Raw genomic sequence first — 15,171 nt, forward strand, 5'->3', positions numbered from 1 at the left:
TGGCATTTTAACACTAAAACTAAAGGAATAGGGATATGTTCGCAACCTGGTTTGTCAGCTTTTATTACTTATATTTCGGAACTTACGGAAAACCCGAAACAGTGCTGTGTGCTTAGCTAAATACACTTGTTGTTTGCACGTAGCCTACATATTAAAGTTTTTTTTTTTTTTTTTTTAAGGGATGAGAAAAAAACGGGTATGCTAGAGGATTTTTAAAGTCGCATCTAGTGACATCCTGTCCTGTCTTTGGTCCATGTTGGGTTCATATTTCATTCATACTGCACCAGAGCTCATTTGGAAATGGACTGAGACTCACCTTTTCAAAGGTCTCGGCCCGCTTGTTTGGTTTGGATGGCAGCGTTCACCCTTGATCAAATTAATCGCACTTACAGAGCAATCGCACCAGGTTTCGCTGTAATTGCACCAAACCTGCCAATTTAGAACAGGTCATTTATACCAGTTTTGTGAACCAAAAGGATGCATGGACAGTTTTGTATGAATTTGACAGCCCTATGTAATTCGTTACATTTATATAACATTTCTAGGCACTCAAAGCACTTTACATATAAAAGGGGGGAGTCTCCTCAATCACCACCAATGTGCAGCATCCACCTGGATGATGCGACAGCAGCCATACTGTGCCAGAACGCTCACCACACACCAGCTATCATTTACCATGTCATACATAATATTTACCATTTATATATAGCTATTTATACAATACAGATTGCTTCAAAGCAGCTTCACATTAATAAACAGGAAAATAACTGCTATAATATATAGCAGTTATATTGATGCTGGGGTTGACAGCATAAACTAAACAGACGAGCTTTGTGTGTGTGTGTGTATATATATATATATATATATATATATATATATATATATATATATATATAAGTGCCAAACCCAGCATCGATTTATAGCAAAGATGGTAAGCAATATTGCTCCAGAATGCCCACCACACACTAGCTATCATTTATATTCCATCCATGTCATATACATCATATATACCATTTATGTATAGTTATTTATACGATACAGATTGCTTCAAAACACCTTCACAGTAATAAACAGGAAAATAATTGTTTAGTGTCAGCAAAGATGGTCTTCAAAAAACATTTAACTGAAAGTCATACTGGTTTGGAATGGCATGAGGGAGAGTAGATAATAATATTAATAATAATAATAATAATAATAATCCTTTTTGGGTGAACTATCCCTTTAAGTTTAAGCGTAGTAGAACATCGTGTTCCCTAGGGTTTAAAAGCAACGCAACTCTTCTTTACCCTCTCCATGAGACGGCTCTCTGTAGTGTGACAAGTAGAGGCGTGATGACGCTAAATCATTCTGTAGCCATCCTGTTTTCCGCCCCCTTTCCTCCACAGTCTTTGCTGCTGTATCAGAGGGCTTCCATTAGGTAAATTAAGTTTTACAGAGGAGGCTGGTTTAATAGACTCCCCACTCGTCTTTATGATACGTGCCCACTCTTTACGAGATTGTATTGTAATTCAGGTTTGCCCAGGGTGATGATGTTGACTGCCTAGCGCAGGTCTCAAGTCTCAGAGTAATTAAATGTCAGGTGATGTTACGGAATGAAAAATAAATCAGGAGGTGCGGCGTGGGCATAAAAGAAATGAAAGTGTGCTCTCAGTACACACTCGCCCCCTCTCTAGACGCATTCTGATGGTTTTTCATATGAATTTACCAAAACTCTTTAAATTGAAAGTTCATTGTGAACATAATCGCAAATTTGCAGTGACAGATGTTGAATAATTTTAAGTCTCTGTTGATTCATTAGTTGCACTGCAACATATTTCCAAAATCTTTAGCAATTAGATGTGTTTGCTAAGGAAAGCATCACTCCTAATGCTCATTCTTAGGGTTTTCAACTAAAAGCTGAAGGTGCATTCAAGCTAACATCCATTTAGAGTAGCAAATCGACAGGAGGTCATGAGATTTCAGTGAGAGTTGGTCATTTCCAGCGGCATGAGCAAGGAATGTAAAGTCCACATGAACCAGAATGAAGCCTAATAAAGGCCTTCTGAAGCGCATCAATGCGTTTGTGTAAAAAAAGTATCCATATTTAAAACTTTATAAATAAAATTATCTAGCTTCCGGGCGATCGCCTTCCGTATTCAACTCACAGAAAAAGTGTAGCGCCTCCGACAGTTCAAAATGATGACATCGCACACCAGTTATGCTCATCAGATGTAGCATAAACATTTTGAACTGTGGGAGAGACGCTACGCTTTTCCTGTAAATTGAATATGTTAAGCTTGGATTAGCCAGGACTTTTTTAATATAACTCCGAAAATCATGGGTTAATATTCATTTTTGGGTGAACTAACCCTTAAAACTAAATCATTAACATATATGAATTGCCCTACTGTCAGATGCATGTTTAATATGTTTGAGATGCGTTTCCCTTAGTGCACTACACTTGTAGACTTACTAATTCATGCAAGTATTTCCATTTCGTATCAAGGATTATCCTTTATATGTTTGAGATTATATGTTTAACTTCACAGACTTCAATGAACGCTCGCTGGCGGTGAGTGCAAAATAGATGGAGCGGATTAGAATGGGAGTGCAATAAATATAACCTTATCCTATATATTTTGCTAACCACTGTTTACATTTACATTTTACATTTACATTCATGCATTTAGCAGATGCTTTTATCCAAAGTGACTTAAAACTGAGGAGTACAGGAAGTGATCTGCCATAAAGAGGCAAAGAAATGTAAAAAGTGCCTTAAATACAAAGATTTGGATTTTACTCAGAGTAGCAAAAGCTAGAATAGGAAGGGGAAAGAGAAAAATAGAGGAGGAAGAGTTAGAATTTTTTATGTATTTATTTATTTTTGTGCTCATGGAAGAGATGAGTTTTTAACCATCTTTTGAATAGAGTGATTATGCCATGCGTATGGAGGTCGGAAGATCGTTTCACCACCCGGGAACGGTGAATGAAAAAGTTCTGGAGAGGGATTTCATACCTCTGTGATACCACAAGCTGAAGGCTTCTGCTGGGGGTGTAGACTTTAGGAGCGAGTCGAAGTGTTTAATAAAACCATTTACCAAAACCATACCAAACATGACTTCAAAACCAAGGTACATACCAAACCATTACACCACTAGTCACTTATCCCACACCGTTTGGAGATTTTCCACAAGGATATGAAGGATAGTTCCGTGATATTGTGAGCAGAATATCATTAAGAGCATGGGCTCTTTTGAAACTACGAAAAACAGTCACTTCATAACACCCTCACAGCCACTTAGAAACATGGTAAAACCAATCCAGAACATATTGCCAACCTTGTTGCTGAAATTGTGCAGTTTTGCATGGGTAAAAATCACTTTTTTTTTGGAAACATACTTTTTTTTTGTTGTTTATATTAAAGATGCCCTAGAATGATTTGAAACAATATTTTAAATTGTTCTTTAATATCTAAATAGAGGGTATGTGGCTTAAGGTCAAAAATTGCCCAGATATGGTTTTACAGGTCCATTTACAACCCTAGAAATTGTCCCTAGGATGTAATGCTTTGTTTTTGCCTTATTTGGAATAATTAAAATAATTATATATTAATAATTAAATATTAATGCAGAGTTCTGCTCTGAGTGGCTTTCACACTGCACGGCTCAATGACAACGAACACATCTATACCATCCGTCATGGCAATGATTTTACAATAATAGCTTCTCAACTTTGAAGGTAGCGTGTAAATATGTTGTTTAAAGTAATGTTACAATTTGACAGTAGAGTAATGACATAAAAGTCGATTTATTTAGCCAAACAAAGTAATGTAGAAGCCACTCAAAATATTCAGTGTCATGTTTATTAATCATCCGCTGCAAAATAATCAAACTTCAGTTCTCTTCAGTTCATTTCAGTTAACAAATTGACAAGAAGACTTGTGAAATGAGTATCGTTTCAAATTAGATGGTGAAGAAGGTGACTTAAGCTACAATGATCGACTGAGCGATCTGTAAGCAACTAAACAGTAGTAGTAAACATAGTTAGCTTCGGAGTTATGTGTTGATGATGAAATATAGGCTAATTTAGATTTCAATCCGTCAAAAGGGATCGATATGCGTATCTACTTTTGTATTTTATGACAACACTGGCAGGAAATAATATTAACCTTTGTCTGACAAACTCTTATGTGAGCTACTTGGAGTTTCCAATTGTTACTTTAGCATCTTGAGTTAGAGCTAGACAACACAGGGGATATTATCGTAATGTTGTCTTACTACGAAACTTTCAATTTAATCAGAAATGGGTTCGACAGTCAAGAAGTTGATAAAATCACTACTTTCTGCTTGCAGGAATATGGTTGAAATTCTTTAGTACTAGACGCTGAGCTAATCATGCTTGATATTGTCCCAGTTTAGAAAAACTGTCCGTGGGAAAATGGACTGAGCAAATGAACAACTTTAAATTAAATAGATTATTGCTGTATCCGATTGTAAATAAACATCAACCATGCCTGTTGACATTTTTTTATCATCTGCACTGGAACATAACATTTATTTCCATGATCTACTGTTTTCGCTATCCTCGCGTGATGCTTGTTTACCTGCAGAATCACCTGCTTGTTTACCATGTGATGATTCGGCGGCACAGTTCCACCTGACATTGCGCGTACATATTAATTAATGATCCCAGCGATTGCATCACAGTTGGCGATAAATTGAAAATAGCCCGTTTTTCCGTGGTGTTTTTCACAAACAAGATTTACATAAAGGAGGAGGCAATGGTGTTTGAGATTCACTGTATGTGATGTTCATGTACTGAACTCTTGTTATTTAAATATGGAAAGGTTAATACAATTTTTCATTCTAGGGCACCTTAAATACTTGTTAGAGTTAAACTATTTGTTACATTGCAATGTTTTTTTGTGTGTGTTTTAAATGCTGGTGTGCAGATATTGTAGCTAGCAGGCTCAGTTGCTTTTTTTGTTTGTTGCTTTTCCGTTTTGCAGTAATTCAAGTCTAGCCATTTAAACTGAGACCAAAAGTGGTTCAATGTGCCTATACCATACACATGGCTAGAATGACAGGCCATTTTGTCACCTAATAGAAAAAGCCTCATCTCGATCGACCATGAATTTGCTGCACAGGCCGCTCATTGAAATACAGGAGTGATTTGTTGGCTGAAATGTTGTGCCCAACTATAGATTACCAATTGCCTCCACTCTCCAACATATATCTGCGCTACACTCGTTTTGTTAACCTCCATTCCTCATTCTTTAAGCAAACACTTTTCAGTTTGTTTGCTGTTTGTTCAGTGAATAGCAAAGACACCTCTAAAATTAGCTGTCAGTCACCACCCCCACCATCACCCAATGAATATTTGAAAAGCTTGATTTGTTTTATATCCATATAACCGTAAAATAGTTTTGCTCCAGCTAACTCTGAGTGCAAAAAAAAAAAAAAAAAAAAAATTCTAGTCCAGTGGGATTTCACAAAGGTTTTCTTTTGCTTTCTCTTTTCTTTCCTTTATTCATTATAAAAGAATGTTGTTTTTGTTTTGGTATCTTCCTCTCCAGATCATACTCTGTCTTAGTCAGTTGTTGTGTGGAATTGAAAGCTGCATCCTGAATTCAATTTCAGCAGCCACTCATGTATGAAGCCGCAGACAGACGGGCCAAAGCAGACTCTTTCGTCTGGTCCTGTCTCTGAGCTTTGCTGGCCCACAAGAGGGCCAAAACACCCACCACTCAAACGAACAGGCTGTGGGCAATTTCGGAAGGGAATGGCTGTACGTTAGCGAGGCTTTGGCTTCTTCAGCCCACTGCATAGTAATGTGGTTAGATTAGAGGGTGCTTCAATTTTACGGAAGACAAAACAAGCAATTTGTTTAGTCTGAAAATACGGTTTTGCTGTTTTACCGCAGGCAAAGTTTGAAAACATTACATTTAAAAAGGACTCGTTTTGACTGCTAAGATAGTTGCTTCTTTGTTTTTTTGTTTTCAGGTCTGGAAGTGGCGATCTACAGATCGAATCGTTGACGTATGTGGACCAACTTCCAGTGGCTGAAATTATTCATCAGGTAAGTCTAAAGTCAGAAGTCTCAAATGTTGTTGGAATCAGTAAATGAGGAAATGGTTGATATGATCCATGATTGTGATCGTTCCAAACTTACAATTGATTGTTCATTAGATAAGCAATCCTTCTTCAGCTTCGTCAATCTAGCCAGCCTTTTTTTCCCATGAACATTTTACTATACCTTTGTGTTATATTACTCACAGCTGCAGTGTGGTTTTTAATAGCTCTTCTAGGGAAGTGACTGTAATTTTGACATCTGCTTTTACAAGCTTTTTTTTCTGTTGTAGCAAATGCGAATGCAAAAATTATATTTGCTCTGCTCTTCCAGTAATTTAGCACTATCCACAACTTTCCCGAACTCTGGCCTTTCCTATGATGCTATGGCAACGTAGAACAAGCCGGTAACGATCTTCCGGTTTACGTTAGTCTATACTGCTATCAGCTAAACGCTTGGTTGTATTATCAGGACTCAGGAGTAGACTTTAACAACAATGCTTCAGGCAAAATTATCACATCTCCCAGATGGTCGCATGGATCTGACTATCTTACAAGAACATACTAATATCTGTAGCGATTCACCTGAGTTATGCGGTGCAGACATTTTGCCACAGTGTGGTAGGCTTGGCTGTTCCTATGAACCACGCGACAGTTACCTTCCGTCCATGCGCCTGTAAATCGTTTTTATTTTATTTTATTATAAATAAAGGTTTATTTGTTTCTATTTATTTTATTTTGTTAGATATTTCCACTTTGCGGGAGTCCCGCAAAATAATTGTTTTTTCCCGCAACCCGCACACAAAAATATCTTGCCGCCCGCATCCGCATTCACCCATCAAATATGATCCCGTGCTGCACTCAGTCCCTCGGGAGTGCAGGTCTCTATTTGGAAGGTAACGTTAGGCTGTTAGAGCGGTCTTGCTACACATTAAATCTGTAAATTATTGAAAACAATAAACATACCCCTTGCAAAAAATTATACAGTTGTACTGCAGTTTTTTTAAATAGGTTAACTAATAAATAGACTCAGTAATTCAATTTACAGTAATGAAATGTTAATTTTTATTACAATGCACTTAAATTCATTGAAGTTCATGCATCTATTTTAATGTTGATTAAAAAAAATGGCAACAGACAATGTCTGACATGAACAACATTTCAACAATTACAAATATTAAAATACAAATATTACTTCTACATCACAATTCTTGAGTTTATTTGAAGCTCGTTGGGCATTGAATGGAGTGCGTAGGGTGCTAGGCAACACGTCAAACGGTCCGTTTATGTTGCATGGTTTATGAAAGCAGGTTTCGGAGGTGAGAGACCCAGGTGATCAGCGGCACTCATCAACCCGGCAAGAGCAGCCTTAACTCGGCTAGTCCTTCTGACGACAGCCGCTGCCTGGCAGAAGCCTCACCTATGACGCGAATTTGCATCTGTTGTGTAGTGAAATGTCACACGTGATGGAAGCGAATGGACTCGCGTCCAACGGGATTTATTTGCGTCACTGCGTCTGGTGTAAACCATGGATATCCATAATAAAGGCTAGATGTCTCGTGCGCGCTGTTGGCCAATGGAGGTCGCCGTCCGCAACTGGCGGCCATCTTGTCAGACAGCTCGCTCACTCGTAACAGTGTGTTTTAATGGTGCATGTACTTTTAAATAGCCATAACTCAATTTTCAACCGATTTTCAAACTGTTTTGTTTGTTATAAACGTCAGAGATGTAGTTATGACACTACATACTTATGAATAATTATAACCATGGACTTCAATATGAAAGTAACATTGAACAGAACAGATAGGTGCAATAAAAAAAGGTATTTATGTTAAATCAATATATAGGCTACTCAAACTGTGTATGGTAATGACAACATGAGAAATGTATATATGTATGTAGGTGTATATATATGTGTGTGTGTGTGTGTGTGTGTGTGTGTGTGTGTATGTATGTATGTGTATATATATATATATATATATATATATATATATATATATATATATATATATATATATATATACATATACACACACACACACACAAATATAGCGCATATATATATATATATATATATATATATATATATATATATATATATATATATATATATATATATATATATATATATATTAAAAAACATTATTATTAAAAAACATGCAAACTAAGTTTATTTTAACTAGACAAAAGATTGGTTGTCATAAAATCTTTATTGGTGTCAATAAAACCTATATAATTGAACAGCTCGATTGTGGTCTCAGCCTTGATAAAGTGCACGTAAGTTAGCCGTGATACACAAGCTGCACGATTAAGTTGTTTATCGAAACAAAAAGCTACAATTTCAACGTGTTAAAGCATCCAGGTTTGTAGCCATGTTAATAACGTTTGTAAGAAACCAAACCATTTGTAAATCCGTCAAGATTTCAGCGAGATAAGAGTATTTATGTTCGTACAGATCACTCATCTTACATCAGATTCCACAGAGCCCGACAGAAAGCTTGCCTGTGACAAGATGGCCGCCGTTGATGACGATGGTGACTCCGCCGTAAGACATCTAGCCTTTATTATGGATATCTATGGTGTGAACGCTGCATAACTGTTATGTGTGTGCTAAACCGGAACTGAGATACCGTCAACCGGAAGTATCGAGTGTCATGGAGACGCCCAATAAGACTTGCAGGAAAGTTGTGGATACCATTCTAAAGTTTACTTGTGTGTTAAATGCATATAAATGTACTGCATAACATGAGAATGATCCTCATTATTTCTTGAGAAAGCTCAAACGTACTGCATAACACGAGAATGATCCTCATTGGTTCTTGCAGAAGCTCAAGCATGCTGATAACTAATGAATGAATGTTGATGAATGTTTATGTGAATAAAAGCCTAAAGTCATCTGTTCAGCGTATAAAGCAATCCTGTGTCTAAAGATTTTTATTTTACTTAACCAATTCATATGAATTAGGTTTATGATATCTTAATGAACTTTTAATTGCTGTTAATGGAGGGACAGACATCGCTTTAGATTTTATAAAAAATATCTTCATTTGTGTTTTAAAGATGATCGAAAATCTAACGTTTTTGGAACGACAGTGAGCAATGACAGAATTTTTGGATGGACTAACCCTTTAAATCATTTTATTCTCGTCTCTGTATCTGTAATTTTATCAAATGGTTCTGGCCTTAGAGAGGTCTACATTCATTTCAAGCATTCACATATCAGCCAAAATCCTTACAGCCCCCCTCGAAATGAAGCAAATGTTTGAGGTGGACACTGACTATAGTAGTACATATCTTAAATTTATGCTTTTCTATATCCTTCTTTTTTGATACTTCCGAATATTTTCTAGGATGTGGTATATGGATTTCATAGTCAATTGTGAATGAAAAAAAAACACCTTCTGTCAATTGTTGATATATTTTTTTTTTATGCTGTCCAAACCCCAGTGGCTTTAAGAAATCATTTGGAGGACTGCAGCATATTGCTAAGGATTCAGAACTGTCATGAGTCATGACTGTTTTTAGAGTGATGATATCGGAATGTCATAACGTAGCTTTGCAGATGACATTCATAAATATGTGAATGTTCTATTCTGGATAAAAAGACAGTGTGGTAATGAAGGCAGTATGTGTATATGTAGCAATATGTAGCTGGTGAGCCGTCCCTCTAGCATTCATTCTGTGCGGAATCTGATGATTGGACGCTCTCTCCCCAGCGTGCTGGACTCTATTACTGGCCTCATGCAGACTACATCAGAACCTTTGATCTCTCTATATCCATCTTTCTCTTCATACATTTTTATTAGTGAGAATGTTGAGCTGAGACTCTCTTAACTAATTCCTTTATTAAATATTACTTCTGGACAAAATGCTCAGGCATTTGAAATGATTCCGTCTGAAGACCAAATGCTATGATATCAAATGCAGTTAATATCTCAATCTCATTTAATATCTAAATCTCAATATTTCGGAAATTACTTCTTTATTTGCCTTTCCCTGTATGTCCAACACTTTCAATATCTCTTTTTACTTTTGTATCTAAATCCACAGTCTTACACTGTTCAGGAATGATTTTGGTGCATTCTTCCTGGCAGATTTGCTTCAGTTGGATGGTGATTGTGAGCTACAATTTTCAAACAGAGTAACAGATTTTTGCTAGATTTCTAGGAAAGAAAATTAGTCTTTTATAAGGTGCAATGTAATATGAATACCCAAATATAGTAAAATAACAAACAGCTCTGGGCCAATTCTGCTCTGCTACATGGTTATTTAGGGATAATAACTAAGGCAAAAACCTCATTATTTCTAAAATTCATCCTTTGGGTTAAGACTAGGACCCTGTTGGGTTGCAGTGTGCTAACCAGGTGTAATGCAATGTAAGTTACTTTTTTTTTTCTAACCAGTCACAATAGCGTGAAACGGCAAAAACAAACAAAAAAACACCGGATTTCAACAGGACATTTTGAGGCATTGTGTTAGGTGGACTCAATGAATTACTACAGAAAAAAAACAAACAAACAAACACACGATTTATTTTAAAATGTACTTTTCACGTGTGCAGATATTGTTTGATCTGATCAAAATTACTTTAAATATGTAGATACCTGCACACTGTAAAATGTATGGGCCAAAATAATACTTAATTTGAAAATTAAACATCAAGTATTTGGCGCTGTTTTGATTGGCATAAAGTTTTGATTGGCACTGAATTTTGTCATGAAAAATATACAGATAAAGAACGTGTTGATTGGCTACACTCTCAGAAAAAAAGGTACAGTGCTGTCACAAGGGTACCCCTAAATATTAGTACCTGATAATGTTTTGGTTTTGTACCTTAGGGTAGCACCCCACACTGTAAAAAATAATAACGGAAAATTCCTTCATATTTATACAGTACATTGTGCCCTCTTTTTAACGGACATTTTTTACAGTGCAGTGACAGCAATACCTTGTTTTTTGGTAAGTGTAGGACATGATGTGCTTATGACGTAATGTAACCCTAACCCGGTCATCATTTTTTTTTGTGTGTATTTCCTTCTGGACTTGTATGAATTAGATATCATATAAAAAAAAAATTAAAAAAAAAAAAAAAAAAAAAATATATATATATATATATATATATATATATATATATATATATATATATATATATATATATATATATATATATATATATATATATATATATATATATATATATATATATATATGGGGAAAAACTAGCAAATTAGCAAAATAAGCAGTGGTGATGCAGGGACTGTTTTGTGAAAATTGGAAAACCTAAATTAATATAATACTCAAAAATGTGTGGTTTTCAGGTCAGAGTCTCCTGTGGCCACACTTCACAGATAATTAAGGTGTTTTTCTTGCTCTATTCAAAAAAAAGGAGAGTTGTATTGTAATAAGTGTGCTGAATGGACATCTTTCTTTATCGAGCCCATGGCGCGTCTTTTCACCCTGCGTCTAGGGGAATAGAGAAAACTCTGAAAAGGGCATACTAAAACTGGGTTGTGTTAATGGAATCCCAGCACAGAATCCCTCCGGTCGATAATCAAACAGGAACACAAAACTTAAGCAGTGTTACATTTATCTCTTCAGGGTGCCCAAAGGCCAAAATAACGCACAAAATGGGGAGAAATAAATAACCTAACCGCATAGCCAAATAAAATACATTTAGCTTACCTAATTCCCTAACAAAATAGAGAGCACAAACAAGTTTCCAAAATAATTTCCAGGACACCCCTACGCTCCACGATGTTAACGTATTGTTCGACATAAGGCAACATGATCGGATGTTACAATTAGTACAACTTTCCCTTGAACTTCAAAACCGTGATTATCGGGCTGGGCTAGTAACAGCTGACAGGTCGTAGCAGTCACATTGCATCATGTGGTAAGAGACTTTCAAGAGCCTTTTAAATTTGATTCACATGATGCAGGGAAAAACTCACTGCATGATGGAGCCTATAGAATGCAGCTAATGCCCTAAAATTCAAGATGATATAGCAAAAATTCCCTGGATGAGTCTATTTAGATGTCTTTTTATATCATGATAGTTATACGAGTAATGAGCGCAATACCACACGTGCTGTTTTTGTCCCAAAGAGCACGAGTGCAAAATGTAATAATAGATTTTAACAACAGTTAACAATAAATAAAGTAAACAATAAATAAGAAGTTAATGTGTTATATTTTATACAGAATATTGGCTGTTTTTGTTACCTATAAAGCTAAAGCAGAATGACTGTGCTTTTTCGAGCAACACAGCAGTGTTTCTGAATTCATTCGCATTTTGAACTAATGGCAATTCATAAAGAGAGCCATTTACTTAATTCCTGAATGAATCAGCATTTTGAACAAATCTAATAAAATAATGACTTACTCATTTAGACATTAACTGCCATTTTAATGTCTAATGTCATTTGTGGTGTGGTGATTTCGTTGTGTTGTGGCTCGTTTCCGTCGTGCTGTGGTGATTTCGTTGTGTTGTGGCTATTTTAATTAATAAAATTATACGTTTCAACCACTTGGTGGAATTGGCAGACGTTCCCTTAGGCATCAAGCACCGTGATCGCAAGTAAAAACGTTTTTGAGTATAAATATGCAGCTATAATGCATGTAGGTGATTTTGAGTTGATATTTCATGTAGATATACAATGGTTACACACTTAAAACTGATCGTAGTGTTTATATCTTTGTAAGACTGGCCAATCTATAGAGCAATGGCAAGGAAAACTAACTTTATTGCACTCTGAGAGCCCCCTCGTGGTCTGGAGCATTTCTGTTGTGTTGTGGTGATTTCGTCATGCTGTGGTGATTTCTTTATGTTGTGGCTCGTTTCCGTTGTGTTGTGGTGATTTCGTTGTACTGTGGTGATTTCTTTATGTTGTGGCTCGTTTCCGTTGTGTTGTGGTGATTTCGTTGTACTGTGGTGATTTCTTTATGTTGTGGCTCGTTTCCGTTGTGTTGTGGTGATTTCGTTGTACTGTGGTGATTTCTTTATGTTGTGGCTCGTTTCCGTTGTGTTGTGGCTCGTTTCCGTTGTGTTGTGGTGATTTCGTTGTACTGTGGTGATTTCTTTGTGTTGTGGCTCATTTCCGTTGTGTTGTGGCTCGTTTCTGTTGTGTTGTGGTGATTTTGTTGTGTTGTGGTGATTTTGTTGTGTTGTGGTGATTTTGTTGTATTGTGGTGATTTTGTTGTGTTGTGGTGATTTTGTTGTGTTGTGGCTCGTTTCCGTTGTGGTGATTTTGTTGTGTTGTGGCTCGTTTCCGTTGTGTTGTGGCTCGTTTCTGTTGTGTTGTGGCTCGTTTCTGTTGTGTTGTGGCTCGTTTCCGTTGTGTTGTGGCTCGTTTCCGTTGTGTTGTGGTGTTTTCGTTGTGTTGTGGCTCGTTTCTGTTGTGTTGTGGCTCGTTTCTGTTGTGTTGTGGCTCGTTTCCGTTGTGTTGTGGCTCGTTTCCGTTGTGTTGTGGTGTTTTCGTTGTGTTGTGGCTCGTTTCTGTTGTGTTGTGGCTCGTTTCTGTTGTGTTGTGGCTCGTTTCCGTTGTGTTGTGGCTCGTTTCCGTTGTGTTGTGGCTCGTTTCTGTTGTGTTGTGGCTCGTTTCCGTTGTGTTGTGGCTCGTTTCCGTTGTGTTGTGGTGTTTTCGTTGTGTTGTGGCTCGTTTCCGTTGTGTTGTGGCTCGTTTCTGTTGTGTTGTGGCTCGTTTCCGTTGTGTTGTGGCTCGTTTCCGTTGTGTTGTGGCTCGTTTCTGTTGTGTTGTGGCTCGTTTCTGTTGTGTTGTGGCTCTTTTCTGTTGTGTTGTGGCTCGTTTCCGTTGTGTTGTGGGGATTTCGTTGTGTTGTGGCTCGTTTCCGTTGTGTTGTGGCTCGTTTCTGTTGTGTTGTGGCTCTTTTCTGTTGTGTTGTGGCTCGTTTCCGTTGTGTTGTGGTGATTTCGTTGTGTTGTGGCTCGTTTTTGTTGTGTTGTGGTGATTTTGTTGTGTTGTGGCTCGTTTCTGTTGTGTTGTGGTGATTTTGTTGTGTTGTGGCTCTTTTCTGTTGTGTTGTGGTGATTTTGTTGTGTTGTGGCTCGTTTTTGTTGTGTTGTGGTGATTTTGTTGTGTTGTGGCTCTTTTCTGTTGTGTTGTGGCTTGTTTTTGTTGTGTTGTGGTGATTTTGTTGTGTTGTGGCTCGTTTTTGTTGTATTGTGGTGATTTTGTTGTGTTGTGGCTCGTTTTTCTTGTGTTGTGGCTCGTTTTCGTTTGTGTTGTGGCTCGTTTCTGTTGTGTTGTGGCTCGTTTCCGTTGTGTTGTGGCTCGTTTCCGTTGTGTTGTGGCTCGTTTCCGTTGTGTTGTGGCTCGTTTCTGTTGTGTTGTGGCTCGTTTCCGTTGTGTTGTGGCTCGTTTCCGTTGTGTTGTGGCTCGTTTCTGTTGTGTTGTGGCTCTTTTCTGTTGTGTTGTGGCTCGTTTCCGTTGTGTTGTGGGGATTTCGTTGTGTTGTGGCTCGTTTCCGTTGTGTTGTGGCTCGTTTCTGTTGTGTTGTGGCTCTTTTCTGTTGTGTTGTGGCTCGTTTCCGTTGTGTTGTGGTGATTTCGTTGTGTTGTGGCTCGTTTTTGTTGTGTTGTGGTGATTTTGTTGTGTTGTGGCTCGTTTCTGTTGTGTTGTGGTGATTTTGTTGTGTTGTGGCTCTTTTCTGTTGTGTTGTGGTGATTTTGTTGTGTTGTGGCTCTTTTCTGTTGTGTTGTGGTGATTTTGTTGTGTTGTGGCTCGTTTTTGTTGTGTTGTGGTGATTTTGTTGTGTTGTGGCTCTTTTCTGTTGTGTTGTGGCTCTTTTCTGTTGTGTTGTGGCTTATTTTTGTTGTGTTGTGGTGATTTTGTTGTGTTGTGGCTCGTTTTTGTTGTATTGTGGTGATTTTGTTGTGTTGTGGCTCGTTTTTCTTGTGTTGTGGCTCGTTTTCGTTTGTGTTGTGGCTCGTTTACGTTGTGTTGTGGTGATTTCCTTGTGTTGTGGCTCTTTTCCGTTGTGTTGTGGCTCGTTTACGTTGTGTTGTGGTGATTTTGTTGTGTTGTGGCTCGTTTCCGTTGTGTTGTGGTGATTTCATTGTGTTGTGGCTCGTTTCCGTTGTGTTGTGGTGATTTCGTTGTGTTG

At 37.4% G+C, this 15,171-nt stretch overlaps 1 protein-coding gene across 1 annotated transcript in view; it reads left to right on the plus strand.

Annotated features, from left to right (window-relative positions):
* The window catches only part of pigk (phosphatidylinositol glycan anchor biosynthesis, class K), a 64,367-nt gene that overhangs the window by 30,951 nt on the left and 18,245 nt on the right, over positions 1-15,171 (plus strand). Inside the window, 1 exon segment of the mRNA XM_067454290.1 lies at positions 5,982-6,057. Coding sequence (XP_067310391.1) covers positions 5,982-6,057 — 76 coding nt within the window.

This window comes from Pseudorasbora parva, chromosome 9 (assembly GCF_024679245.1).
Source record: "Pseudorasbora parva isolate DD20220531a chromosome 9, ASM2467924v1, whole genome shotgun sequence".
Classification (NCBI taxonomy): Eukaryota; Metazoa; Chordata; class Actinopteri; order Cypriniformes; family Gobionidae; genus Pseudorasbora; species Pseudorasbora parva.